This window comes from Pyrus communis, chromosome 4 (genome assembly GCF_963583255.1).
Source record: "Pyrus communis chromosome 4, drPyrComm1.1, whole genome shotgun sequence".
Classification (NCBI taxonomy): domain Eukaryota; kingdom Viridiplantae; phylum Streptophyta; class Magnoliopsida; order Rosales; family Rosaceae; genus Pyrus; species Pyrus communis.
In genome coordinates, this window is record NC_084806.1 from 2,049,883 (window position 1) to 2,063,311 (window position 13,429).

General features: G+C 37.2%; 4 protein-coding genes across 7 annotated transcripts; all 4 read right to left on the reverse strand.

The window, feature by feature from the left end:
* Positions 1–2,063: 2,063 nt before the first annotated feature.
* LOC137731256 (uncharacterized) lies at positions 2,064–2,471 on the reverse strand. The gene has a single exon (XM_068470357.1). It carries the CDS (start codon positions 2,469–2,471, stop codon positions 2,064–2,066), a length of 408 nt encoding a protein of 135 aa, XP_068326458.1.
* A 1,796-nt stretch (positions 2,472–4,267) lies between these two features.
* On the reverse strand, positions 4,268–4,726 carry LOC137731257 (uncharacterized). The gene has a single exon (XM_068470358.1). The coding sequence runs from the start codon at positions 4,724–4,726 to the stop codon at positions 4,268–4,270; it is 459 nt and encodes a 152-aa protein (XP_068326459.1).
* Positions 4,727–6,147: 1,421 nt separating this feature from the next.
* Positions 6,148–8,727, reverse strand: LOC137731806 (lipid phosphate phosphatase 2-like). Of its 2 annotated transcripts, none has more exons than XM_068471033.1 (8): positions 8,589–8,727; positions 7,993–8,218; positions 7,775–7,862; positions 7,557–7,666; positions 7,378–7,471; positions 6,997–7,185; positions 6,843–6,902; positions 6,148–6,637 (listed from the first exon to the last, which is right to left on the reverse strand). In XM_068471033.1, the coding sequence occupies exons 2-8, from the start codon at positions 8,206–8,208 to the stop codon at positions 6,411–6,413; spliced, it is 984 nt and encodes a 327-aa protein (XP_068327134.1). In that variant the 5' UTR covers positions 8,209–8,218; positions 8,589–8,727; the 3' UTR covers positions 6,148–6,410. The 2 variants fall into 2 exon arrangements, with proteins under 2 accessions (XP_068327134.1, XP_068327135.1); XM_068471034.1 differs by having other exon boundaries at positions 7,993–8,214; positions 8,589–8,708.
* Positions 8,610–13,189, reverse strand: LOC137731805 (lipid phosphate phosphatase 2-like). Of its 3 annotated transcripts, XM_068471031.1 has the most exons (10): positions 12,995–13,189; positions 12,770–12,823; positions 11,986–12,210; positions 11,774–11,861; positions 11,558–11,667; positions 11,360–11,450; positions 11,051–11,239; positions 10,910–10,969; positions 10,538–10,778; positions 8,610–8,751 (listed from the first exon to the last, which is right to left on the reverse strand). In XM_068471031.1, the coding sequence occupies exons 1-9, from the start codon at positions 13,046–13,048 to the stop codon at positions 10,564–10,566; spliced, it is 1,086 nt and encodes a 361-aa protein (XP_068327132.1). In that variant the 5' UTR covers positions 13,049–13,189; the 3' UTR covers positions 8,610–8,751; positions 10,538–10,563. The 3 variants fall into 3 exon arrangements, with proteins under 3 accessions (XP_068327132.1, XP_068327133.1, XP_068327131.1); XM_068471032.1 differs by lacking the exon at positions 8,610–8,751 and having other exon boundaries at positions 10,350–10,778; positions 11,986–12,207; positions 12,995–13,188; XM_068471030.1 differs by lacking the exon at positions 8,610–8,751 and having other exon boundaries at positions 10,350–10,778; positions 12,995–13,188.
* Between the last annotated feature and the right edge of the window lie 240 nt (positions 13,190–13,429).

Consider the following 13,429-nt stretch of genomic DNA (forward strand, 5'->3'; position numbering starts at 1 on the left):
TTTGCAATTTTCTTCGCGGCAATCCTTCCCACACCCCCGGCCTTGCCCGCCATCCGAATCATCATGTCAACGTAACCATTATGCAACTTTGCCAAAAGTTTTATTGGTGAAACAAACTTCAGCAACCTCAGCTTGGTCTTGAGCTTCCAACTCCGCCTAGGACTGTTGCTCCCTTTAGCTCCTCCGCCGAGCCTGGTGACCCTCATCTTCTTTCTGGTCTCACCATTCATCCTTTGGTACCTTCTCCTCCTCCAGTACCTCTTCAAGTTGTCGTAGTATGTATGTTGTCGGGACGATCTCCATTTTTATTGATTTCTACTAGCTAGTAGTGTGTGTCTGCACCCAGTTTCTTTGTTGTGTTTATATAAAGCGATACGGTTTTGAGGATTTGAAAGAGGTGTGCCAAGAGAGGAAGTAAGAAGGGTTTACATAGCGGAGGAGGAGAACTGTGTGCCAAGTCAGAATGGTAAGGCTAGGTCTTACATCGGGAATATAATCATATATACTAATTTATGAGAATACATATAAGTGAGTTTTGTAGTGTACTTGGTCAATATTGTACGTCTGACCAGGTGGGCTAATCTTGTTTATTTGAATAATCAACATTGATATATCATGTTATACTTAAATGGTTATACTAAATCCAATCCATGGCATGCTTATATCTGTATAATTACTAGGGCTTGTCGGGAAATGCTTTTAAAATAGCTGAAAGTACTTTTGGTGAAAATGTTTATTTTCTAAACCAATTCTTAGTAAAAATTTAAGTGAATCCTAAAAAAGAACTTGAAGTGCATCCTGCAAGAAGTACATAACTAGTGTTTCTTGCATGAAGCACATAACTTATGTTTCTTGTGAGAAACACATAACGGGTGCTTCTTGCATGAAGCACTTCAAGCTAGTGCTTTTAAAACACAAAAATATTTTCTCTAAAAGTACTTTCAATCATTTTAAAGATACTTCCAAATGAGCCATTTTGCTATCATCCATATCCTTTGCAAAAACAAACAAGAAAACAGGCACAAAATTAATATAACAAATTTACACCACATTCAGATGGAAAACGGAATCAATTATATAAATATAAAAATATTATCTTGTCATATAATTTGATAAGCAATGAAAAGGAAGACACAATTTGGCACATAGCTAGGGAAAAAAATTGGGGGTTGAAATTTCACTTAGGAAACTCTCGTATCAAAAATCCATATATGCATGAATGGTGAATTATATACGACTGACTTTGTGCAATTGATCATCTTAAATTTGTTGTATGCGTGCAAATTTTGATCATGATCATATGTTTTAGTTTTAAGAACTTCACAACAACAGTCGTAAGCTTTCAAATTAACCATGTTTCATCAGATGATTATCCCTTGACTACATAAAATTAGCTATATATAATCTTCTCACGATCGGTATCTAATTTCACAGTGGTCCCGTTTCCGATCAAAGCCATCAACCGCATGCAGTTGACTTAACTTGTGCTAAAAAAAAAAGAAAAAGAAATGAATCTATTGTTCACTCGTATGTGATTTGACTAATAAAAGATTAAATGTTTGCTTAAGATTGTTTTTAAAATGGTTAGAAGAGGTTTTTAATAACCCAAAATGTTTTTACTACATCTGTCAAAAATTATATAAGCACTTATGAGTGGTAAAAATATATTTTCAAGAAGCATTTTAATTTTTCATCAAAGTCGCTACATGTTTATAATAAACGCACTGCATGCAATATGCTATATCAATTCTCAAATGAACCCAAATTTCATTGCTTCATACACGCACACTTGCGGTTTGACCTTCCATCCTCCTCTTTTGTGTGCAGAGATAAAAGTTTAAGGTACTGAATTTGAAGCGGAGATGGTTAATTAAGTCATAAAATTACAAACACGTACAAAGAAAAATTAATTGAATAAATAATTGAGTTCTTGAGAAGCTGCCATGAATACAAAATTTATACAATTACAAACTTTTGAGTAACAAATAGAACTAATCAAACACTGGTCACACTGAAGATGAAACTAAATATGAAGAAGTTGCTTGGACTTCAACTATCAAGATTCAATAGGCAGCTAGTTGGCGAGAAGCTGCCAACCTCTTGTAAATCTCCAAAACCAATCTGCTGTCAACTAACTCGTCACCACAAGAAGCCACCGAAATCTGGTCTTGGGGCTTTGCAATCTTCTTCGCCGCAATCCTTCCCACGCCGCCGGCCTTGCCCGCCATCCGAATCATCATATCAACGTAACCGTTATTAAACTTAGCCAAAAGCTTTATGGGGGAAACAAGCTTCAGCAGCCTCAGCTTAGTTTTGAGCTTCCAACTGCGTCTAGGACTCCCTTTAGCTCTGCCGCCACCGAGCCTCGCCACCCTCATCTTCTTCTTGGTGTCACCATTCAGCCTCTGGTACCTTCTCCTCCTCCAGCACCTCTTCAAGTTGTCATAGTAAGTGGTCGAAACAATCTCCATTTTAATTGATTTCTAGTAGTCCTAATGCGTCTGCACTCAGTTTCTTAAGTTGTGTGTGTATAAATGGCTTGAGAGATGTGTGTCAAGAGAGGAAGTCAGATGGGGATTATATAGAGGAGGAGAAGAATTTGGGTGCCAAGTCAAGGTGGCAGGCTAGGTCTTATGGTTGAGTGCGGGATATATCAAACAACTATGTGAATATGTTCAGTTTCGTATAATGAACTTGATCAATATATCTGACTGGGCAAGGGCTAATCATTTTTTGTTTGAATAATGAATCAACATAATATTATATATTCGAATTTGATTACTAATTCAGTCCCTGGTACATATGATTGCTGTCATCCATTACAAAAACAAACAATACAAAAGGGTATAAAATCAACATCAACAAATTCACACCACATTCCGATGGAAACGACATCAATATTATATAAAACAATAATATTCTCTTCTCAAATAATTTTATATAAGCAAAAAACAAGATTTGGTACATAGAAAAAGACTTGGCCGCTGAAAGGCCAAATATATTCCAGTTAGAAGCTCATGATCAACCCGTAAAATGAGAGATTTTTCAGTGTGATTGGAACATGAAGTGACACATTACGTGTTACTATACAAATGGTGGGTATGTGTATTAAAATGTTAATAACTTAAAAATTAAAATTTATCACCACTTACATAAAAACAAATGATGTATTCCTCATGTTCCATTTACAATGAAAAATTTCTCCCGCATAAGGAGTGCGGCTCGACTTTCTCGTTATCCTTGTGCTCCTGTTGAATGATTCGTGAAGTATATATAACTGATTTGTGCAATTTATTGTCCTAAAGTTAAACAGTAAGAACTTCAAACTAACAATTCTAAGGCTTTCATATTGGGTAATGCTAGGTAGTATTTGAACTAAATTTGTAAATCATGTGATATGTCATCAATAAGAAATAAACATGTTAATCAACACTTAAGTAATAATTCAATCATCAACAACCACGTCATATGATTTATAAAATTTGGTCTAAATAATTGATCTCCCTAGCATTACCTTTTCAAATTAATTAACCATTATCAGTATAGGTTATTTACAATAAAACTATAACATTTTAGCCCTTGATTACATAAATAGCTATTTTACCCTAGCTTTCCTAAAAACGCTCACGTGACTATTTAGAAAGACTAGGACTGCAATATTTTCTACTAAATAGTATAACTGAGTTCTAAAATTTACGGAAAATGTGGTTTGACTCACAAGGCACACATAGTTTGAGAAGTTAAGGGCTCATTTGAAAATATTTTTAAAATGACTAAATATGCTTTTACAGTAAATGTTTCTGGGTTACAAAAGTGCTTCCTGCATGCAAGAAGCACATAACTGGTGTTTAAAGCACTTTAAGTATTCACTTACATTTTTACAAAAGATTGGTTCTAAAAACATCTCCACAAAAAGCACTTTCATCCATTTAAAAAATCAAGCTCTAAATTTCATTGCTTAGGCCGCTTCAGGAGTACAACGTTTTTTCAAAGATGGCTTGCAGACTTTGTATACACACTCATTTTTAGCTTCATGCACTTCTCTTTCGTGTTGAAAAAATATTCGGTTACCAAGTGTAGGTGGATGAAATATGTATGAGTGTTAAATTTAACAGACATACGTACCAAAAATTCAACCAATTTATATTGAGTTTCTTTAAAGGCTTCCCAGAGTACAAAAACTTTACAATTTCTGTAGACGTCCAAACTTTTGTTTAACAATTAACGAACAGAATGATCAAAATGGTAACACTAATTAAAAACGAAACTACATATCCATCAAGTTGAAGAAGTTGCTTTGGCTTTCAACTATCAATCCATGATCAGCCAATTGGCGAGAAGCTGCCAATCTCTTGTAAATCTCCAAAACCAATCTGCTGTCAACTAACTGATCACCACAGGCAGCCACTGAAACCTGATCCTGGGGTTTTGCAATCTTCTTCGCGGAAATCCTCCCAACGCCGCCGGCCTTTCCCGCCATCCGAATCATCAGGTCCACGTAACCGTTATGCAACTTTGTCAAAAGCTTTATTGGTGAAACAAATTTCATCAGCCTCAGCTTGGTCTTGAGCTTCCAACTCCGTTTAGGACTAGTGCTCCCTTTAGCTCCTCCGCCGAGCCTTGTGACCCTCATCTTCTTTCTAGGCTCACCATTCAGCTTTTGGTACCTTCTCCTCCTCCAGTACCTCTTCAAGTTGTCGTAGTACGTAGTCGGAACAATCTCCATTTCAACAACAAAAAGTAGGAATAAATAGCTCGCACTCGCAGTCGTGTTTGCCTCAAATCGCGGCCGTAGCCACTGAAACAGACAAACAAGTTGAGAACTGTTGGTTTTTGAGGTTTTGAGGTTTCAGAGAGTTGTGTGAAGAGAGGAAGTGAAGAGGGGGGTTTATATATAGAGATTAGAGAGGCGAGGAGGGGAAGCATTGGGTGTCAAGTCAAAATATGAGGGCTTGGTCTTACTAGGGTTTCTCCAGGAAATGAGGGCTTTGTAGGGCACAGTGTACTTGGTCAATATTGTCCGTCTGCGTGTGTGTGGCCACTGGCCACTGACCAGGCAGATGCTAATCTTATGCAATTGAATAATTAATTAGGTTTGATTAAGTTAAATATGCTTTTAATATGTTGGGTCAAAATATGCTTTTAATTGATAAATTGGTTACTAAATCCAATGCGTGGCATATGTATATATTATTTGGTTAATTCGTCGAATATTCTTTGATTGAATTGGATTAACAAGTCCAATCGGTATTAATCCCAGGTCTAATCTCTAATTAATGCTCTAACTCTGACTTAAACGGGACTCTTCCGTACATACCAACAAAAGGTGCTTGCTTTGAAGTGTGATCAATATTAAATGGTTCGATAGAAAATTAGATATTTAAATGGTTTGTTTTTAATTTTTAATTTTTTCAATGCCCATTTTCTCTTTTCAATTTCCGAAGAAAATATGGGTATTGACTATAATACATCTGAGTACAAAATATTCTTGCATTTGGAGCCCTTGGTGTAATTCTAAGGGTTGGATCTAACGGCTCTAAATGACGAATGCAATACATCAGTGTATTATAGAAAAACTAAAATAAAGACACAATTAAATGTAAATGGAAGCTTGATTTTCCATTTTCTGGCAAAGAGCACTTAAATATCTGATTGTTGATTTCGTTTGATTATTCAATTTAACGGTTAAAAATAATAAAAATGTGCGTGAAAAGCTAAAATGGTGTCAAAATCACTTCTCCAAATTAAAATGTGAAGAGTATTTCTCAATTCCGCATCTTATTAGAAGATTACTTCACTCAACCAGTATTGGGCCCACTGAAGAAGAAAAAGGCGGTTGGCCCATTGATTAAAAAAATCAGCAATGCGCCCACATTGTGCTTCTGGACGCGAACACGTGCTTATAATATATATATATATATATATTCTTTTTTAAGAGAGACAATTAACAACAAGTCATGATTATTCATCATTTTCAGATTCAGCGATATGAAAATAACAAAGCATATAGTTTATGATGTGAAATGTGAACGCGAATATTGGCATCTGGTTGGCAGGGAGTGTTGATCAAGAAAATCCTGTGCTTGACTTTGGCTGCTTCTCGAATCTCATATATTTCAAACAAAGCATATAGCATGTCACGTCACTATTCTCTTTTATTTGTTTCTCAAACTAATCTGTCCCTCACACTCCAACTCGATGGCGGAGAAAAACTTGAGTAAAGGTATATGATCACGTTATACATAGAATATCTTTCACCTTAACATCCAACAATAAGCAATATAGTACAAACAACGCAAAACTCATAAAACGCAAAATTCATCTAGATTATAAACAACGATATCCGCCTACCAAATTCACACGGGATGGATCCTAGAATATGAACATTTGCTCATTAACACTATCCTACTCTACAAACAGCCTATACTCGGGTGCCTTCTCCCATTTTCGTGTCCGTGTAGCATGTAGTTCGTGTCTCCGCTATTGCCTCGCGATAATTCAGCGCCATTCCGAGGTTGGACGTATATACTCGTAAGCTCTGCAGGCTGCACACTAAGACTATTGGCATTGTTAGACGAGGATTCATCGCGATTTTGAGATTCTGCCAGCATCTGAAAGTATGCATGAGGTCCCCAACCTGCCCATCCAACCAAATAAACAGAAAGAATCTCGTGAACAATGAGTCCGCCGGACTACTAATATGCACACAAGTTCAAATAACGAACTCTAGAAATCACAGTTTTTCATTGCAAGATAAAATGGTCATGGGACTCGACAGAATTAGAAAGCCTTTGCAAGGAAGACAGAGTTATGTATACAGAAGATAAGGAAGATAAAATTACCATCTGCGTCGTATGGAGGTGGAAAGAATTGCAGGTAACAAAATGAAGCGATGGTGATTCCTGCACAAAGAACATATAAGTAAAATGGAAAACCCGACAAACTCATTGTTTTCCCACAAAATCATGCTGGTGATGCCAGAGGCAGACAAGGTACCTATAAGGCTGCCAGCACAAACATCTTGCCAATGATGCCAATAGTCATCAACTCGAGAAACTCCCACCAGTGCTGCAATAAGTAGTGGTAGAAAGACAATACAAAGCTTATCAACATGTCCTCTACGATCAAACGCCCTTACTTTCCCCGATAAGTACCATGCAAGGAAACCAAGACCTGCAAAGGACCCTGCATGTTGACAACGGCACTGTCGTTTGAGCTACACAGTAAAATGTCAAACATACACATGCACTAAAGAAAATAGACGGGTAACACGAAGACAGAATATGCAGATAACCTATAGGAAACAGATAGGCAGCATACAGCCCTAAACTTTAATCCTCTTTCATGTACAGTTTCTCGAAGTATCTAAATGCTTACATGAAGTATGCCCGCTTGGGAAGCTTTTATGTCCTTCCTTAATGACACTCTTGCTCCCAGTACACATGACATCCTTTGTGGTAGGATCAAATACCTGGACGTGGACAGTGGATCAATCGTGTCTCATATGCGTGTATAAGTGAGGAGGATCAAAACTAAACAACGAAAAGAAGGCCCACCCCTTTTCCATCAGGGAAACAACGCCAAAAGAAGTCTGGACGAGGTCGACCAACACCATCTTTGATGGCATCAGTTAAAATGGCGGTTATGAAGACAGAGAATAGAAGGCCTGAATGAGCATAGATAGACAATGTAAGCTTTAACAAAATACAACGACACGCAAACAACATCACCCAATGCAAAAATCACAAAAACGAAAAAGAAAGATGATAGTTACCCAAAATGGCCTGGTGCAGATCATAGACATCCTTTCGGATGAAGTAGTACACAAGAATGACAGCAAGCGGCAACAGTACCGCAATTATCTGTTACCAGAAGTACAAAATAAGATTCTTCTTCTCCTTAAAGTGTCATCACAAAAGCGAGACCAATGCAAAATTCAAACTTATCCAAATTTTCCCAGCATGACATTGTTTTCGCAAAAACAAAACCTACCGGGACACCCCAGAAGGGAACTGTATTGTCTTTCAAAGGGTACTTGAGGTCTGTCATCATGCCCTCCCCAACAAAGCGGTGAAACGGCTCTATCAGGTTCAAACCGAGATCAATTCCGGCGAGAACTAACAGAATGAGCCAATCATGCATATGAACCCTTGCCACCTGAACTCCATGGGACCTTACAGTGTGGGAACCCAACTGAATTTCTGGCATTTTTCACTAACTGGAAAATGAAAAACAAAAAGAAAAACACTGTAATTATCCTGTAATCATATCTTAATCTCACTGGCATTCCAAATTAAGAAATGAATATAAACAATAAAATTAAATTCAACATTTCGGCTTGATTGACATCGAGTTTTTCCAAATTTTCTTTCTTCGGGAAAACAAAAGCGACTACGTGAAGTTCTAGTTTTTTTTACTTTCCTAAATTTTCTGTGCAACCAAACACAAAACATAAGTAAAAAAAAAAAGCCAGAAAATTTGAAGAAACAAACCATAGTAAGCTGGATACAGAGAGTAAAAATTAAAAACGAAATGAACGATTTGAAACAAGAACATTACAATGTGCATAAAAAATTACAAAAACTTACAGAGAGAGCAAGAGAGTGAGAAGTACATGCAAATTCCGTACGACAGGAGCAGTCTCCGAGCGAGTAATAGTGAGAGTGGGCGGGGTTCCGGCTTCGATCTCAAGGCGGTGGATGGAGCAGCAGGGTGTGTGGTTTTTGGGGAAGAAGAGCGGAAACCAGAAAACTGAAAAAGGGAAAGCGTGGAGTGAAAGAAAGTACAACGGAGTTTACAAAAAACATTTTGAATTTTGGATTTTGGATATTAACCAAAAGCAGTGAGAAATCGCGGCTTGTTGCCGAGGGCTGATTGCGGACATCCAAGCATGATTTGATCAAAACTAATCACGATTAATAGTATTAATTACTTAGGTTTATCCGCAATGAAATGATTAACAACATGCTTAGGCGTCATTTTAGCTTCATAACGTGCAAATAATATATCTAGGCTTGAACTTGTGATCTTTTTTCATCTTTTTTATACACTCCTCTCAATTTCAACCGTAACATCTAATGAATTGAATAAAATCAAATGATATAAATTAACAAAGGTAAATAATAGAAGCAATTTGTAAAATATCAGCTAACAAATTTCTATTAATTAAAAATTTGATAAAGTAAATTTTTTCTTAAAATCTTGCTTGAATCTTGTAACTCCAGCAATTAAAAGCATCAATCTTTGACTCAATATTCTCTTAAATTAAAAATAAAATAAAATAAAATAAAATAAACAACTTGCAACTCAAGTAATTAAAAATATTTACTACTGGAGGCTCGAGATCATGTATTCAAATCTCACATCTATTGGAGTTTAGTTGCAGGTAAATGGGATTGGATTCAAAATTCCAAAAGGGAATGTCTTTATAAAGAGAAGCTCTTTTGGTGCTTAACATTCCATGTACCAACCACAAAACTGGTGATTCTCTCTCCGTGTTCTTTACTTGTTCTGCGGGCATGCTTTTTCTACTTTTATATCTTTTCAAAAAAATTCACCGTTAAAGGAAAGAGAGTAGGTGGCACCAAACCATTTGTGAAGGAGTTTAAGATAATCAAGATTAACTTAATTATATTAGAAGATAAGCTAGTTTAGCAAGATTAATTATTCCAATAATTTAATTTAATCCAATCAGGGCGTGCCAACTAGCATGGAGTCAAAGCTATTAAGGATTAGGTTTTTTTAGTCAAAATGATCCCTGAGATTGCATAACTTCTCACTTTGGTCCCTGAAATTTGAATATCAATAGAAGTAGTCATTGAGTTTGTTCACCATCAATCATTTTGGTCATTCCATGAAAAAATCCATTAAATAAGGCTAAAATGACGAAAATACCCTCAATTTTTACCAAATCATTTGGCCCATTGTTTATTAAATTGAGGGTATTTTTGTCATTTTGGTACTTACTTGCATAATTTTTAATGGAATGACCAAAATGATTGATGGTAGACAAACTAAGGGATAACTTCTATTAATTTCAAATCTCAGGGGCCAAAGTGATGAGTTATGCAAATCTCAATGACCATTTTGTCTAAAAAGCCTGAGGATTATTTGGTGAAGTACGATCATGGAGTTTACGGAAAAATACACACATTCATCTTGAGGCATACATAAAATCTACCTCAAATAGTCAGGTACTCGGTACCGTAGAGTCTATGGATTACTTCCCAGATACCGTATTATTCTCTATGTTTCGTATTTTTACTTACGTGACGGTATCTAAATCTTTACTTTAGTCTCTAGTCACACCTTGATCAGGAAAAAATGAAAAGTTAGATCAAAGGAAGCAATGTTAGGCCAACTGCAGATTTAGACTTAGATCAATGGAAGCAATGTTAGGCCAACTGCAGATTTAGACTTCTTCATTTATTCATCATTAGCAAACTAAACTCTGTATATGGTACTAAAAACTAATAACCTGTCTACGCAAGGTGTCTTAAACCGGTATCTACATAAGCATAAGCAGTACGCGGAGTACCTAAACAAAGCCCGCCATGTACAATACTACTTTTCGCCCGATTCCATTTCATGCGCACTAATGCTTGTGTATCGGTTGTGAGAGAATGCTGCAAGTGCATCGCCAATTTGTATGTGTTGTTCGTTCACATTCTGAGCCCCGATCACCTGCACACTCAGTGCATTGTTCATAGGATTGACACCCGGATTTGAATGGCTACGTGTTTCCTCCAATGCAGAGAAATACGCATAAGGACCCCACCCTGAATTCATCAAGAAATAGTTAGCAAACTGAAAAGCAAAAACAACAAACATACAGAACAAACGTAGTCTAGCCACCGGTGTTTTGTGGAAGTATACGGGAAAAATAAGGAACAGATGAAGAAGATGTGACCTTGATCGTGATAAGGGGAAGGGAAGAATTGCCGGTAACAAAACGAAGCCACAACAAGTCCTGCAAAATATGAACTGTGTATAAAGCTCTCACATTCATTAGAGCGTTAACCAAAGAAAAGAGATCGGGAATGAACATGACCTAAGAGGCCTCCAGCAAACACATCTTGCCAATGGTGCCAGTAGTCATCTACTCTTGAAATGCCAACGAGAGATGCAGCAAGTAGAGGAAGCAAGACAATACATAGTTTTGCCACGTGCCCTTTGCGATCAAATGCTTTAATCTTCCCGCACAAGTACAACGAGAGAAATCCTAAACCTGCAAAGGACCCTGTAGAACAATGCCAAGCTGTATCAGTTGTATGGACAATTGGACTACATGCTGAAATTTCGAGAAGTAAACGGGTCTAGTGGACTTAAACTGCGTATAACAGCAGGAAGCATTTCTTACATGAAGCGTGACCACTTGGAAAACTCTTATGTCCTTCCTTTAGGTCACTGCCCTTACCATGGCACATTACACCCCCAAACCGATCATAGACCTACACAAAGCAAAAAGATATATAAGTATCAGATTTTACACAATATAGAGCAAATTTCCATATCACATTACAACAAACTTTCCATCAGGATATTAATGGAAGCATACATCTTTTCCATCAGGAAAGCAACGCCAAAAGAAGTCTGGTCGAGGCCGGCCAACCGCATTTTTAATCGCATCCGTGATAACACCAGTAATCAGCACCGCGAACAAGAGGCCTGCTCTTGCAGATAGATATATAACCAAATTAATCCACAGAACAATAAACAAATAAAAGGTTCCGAGTTTGATAAAACTAATCAAACAGCAAAAGAAATATATTACCTAGAATGCTATGGTGCAGATCATAGACATCTTTCCGACGCATATAGAAAAAGAGGAAAATCGCAATAGGCAACAAAACCGAGTACATCTAAAGCCATCGACAGAAGAATCAATCCCGTTAACCTTAGTACTGCTATCAAATCCATACAATCCAATCAAATGAACATTGATAAAAAATGGAATTGGACTAAAAGAAGTAGCGAAAAACGTACAGGGACAGCCCACAGAGGCACCGTGTTCTCTTTCATGGGATATCTAAGGTCTTCCATCATATCCTTCCCCACGAAACGGTAGAACGGATGAATGATGAACAAAATGAGATCTATCACTCCAAGGAGCACCAGTATAAGCCAATCGTGCATGTGCTTCTTTGCAAGTGCAGCTCCATGGGATTTAATCGTGTACCTTCCCAGTTCGACTTCCGAAGTTCTTCCCTGCTGGAACAAATACACTAAATCACTTCTCTTCCCAATAGAAATACATTGGCCAAGATAATATTTGATTTCATTTGAAATTTTAGTAAAAGATGTCTCCAAATCTATATCAACAAATAGACAAAAAGAACCCAAAAGTTTACCGCTTTATGTGTCACAGTTTGAAGCTACTACAAATTAATCATCCAAAACACAAAAAACTTGATACCAATTTAACCTGAGACATTGAACTTCAATCATTCTTAAACAATAAATCATACTTTAACAAAGTAAAAATCTGCTAAAAGAGGCATGTGACTGATGACAGCGTAAATTAGAATGAGAAATGTTAAGGGTTCTCTCTCAAAAGTGGAACTCTCCATAGATTCTCCGTTGCCCTACATTTTAACATCAATTCCCATCACAATATTATAAAACGTTGTGCCAAAAACATGAGATAGCAGAGAGTCCAACTTTTCACAGAGTCCTCCTAGTATTTCTCGATTCGAAATGGAAGTTACAGTCACTATTCCAATTTCCAATACGATAAACAGTACATTCAAAAGCAAGATTAATTTACCACCTGAAAGATACCCCGGAAATTAAAAAGCGATCCCAGATTCCTCCACGCCATAACCTACAGAACCCAGAAATCCACAGGTAAAGTTGTCAAAGTGAACAAACACAACAGAAAGAGGAGGATAAAAAAACTCACAAACAGCAAAGAAACAAAGAAAAAGAAGAAGAGTAGTGAACTGAATTGAATTCAAAGCAAGGACGCGTCAGCAACTTGGTCTGCCTCTAATACCTTAATAAAAGAAGACTTCAAATATTTTTCCAGAAAAACGCGAGCACTTTCCATGAAAATTTGAGGGCGGAAAATTTCTTCTTCTGGCTGCGGACGGTTAAGATTTCTCGGAACATCAACGTTAACAACAATGTAGGATATAGTAGAAGAAGGGTTGCTGTGAACTCTGGAAAAAGAAAGTTGTGTGAATATTAACGAGGCTGGAGGATGAGATAACGACCGTTTTAAATTTTTTGGCAGTTTTCTGTTTGGAGGGGTCAAGACTTTGAAACGATCTCGCAGAAGCCGTCCGATGTGTTGACCCTTACCGTCGTAGAAGGATCAACTGTTTGCTGACGAATGCGGCCGTGCGGCACGTTGGAGCATTATTGTTTTGAATGCTACGAGCCTACGGCGTCGTTTTATCGCGGATGACAGCTCTGCTTGTAACATGGG

What these genes read in the sequence shown, in the direction of transcription:
- LOC137731256 (XM_068470357.1), bottom strand. Translation starts at nt 2,471, where the DNA reads ATGGAGATTGTTTCGACCACTTACTATGACAACTTGAAGAGGTGCTGG.
- LOC137731805 (XM_068471031.1), bottom strand. Translation starts at nt 13,048, where the DNA reads ATGGAAAGTGCTCGCGTTTTTCTGGAAAAATATTTGAAGTCTTCTTTT. An exon ending in TGAAGTCTTCTTTTATTAAG is followed by an intron (nt 12,824 to 12,994) that starts GTATTAGAGGCA and finishes TGGGTTCTGTAG; the next exon opens with GTTATGGCGTGGAGGAATCT. An exon ending in GCTTTCCTGATGGAAAAGAT is followed by an intron (nt 11,451 to 11,557) that starts GTATGCTTCCAT and finishes TGCTTTGTGTAG; the next exon opens with GTCTATGATCGGTTTGGGGG.
- LOC137731806 (XM_068471033.1), bottom strand. Translation starts at nt 8,208, where the DNA reads ATGCCAGAAATTCAGTTGGGTTCCCACACTGTAAGGTCCCATGGAGTT. An exon ending in TTCCCTTCTGGGGTGTCCCG is followed by an intron (nt 7,863 to 7,992) that starts GTAGGTTTTGTT and finishes TTCTGGTAACAG; the next exon opens with ATAATTGCGGTACTGTTGCC. An exon ending in ACCTCCATACGACGCAGATG is followed by an intron (nt 6,638 to 6,842) that starts GTAATTTTATCT and finishes TTGGATGGGCAG; the next exon opens with GTTGGGGACCTCATGCATAC.
- LOC137731257 (XM_068470358.1), bottom strand. Translation starts at nt 4,726, where the DNA reads ATGGAGATTGTTCCGACTACGTACTACGACAACTTGAAGAGGTACTGG.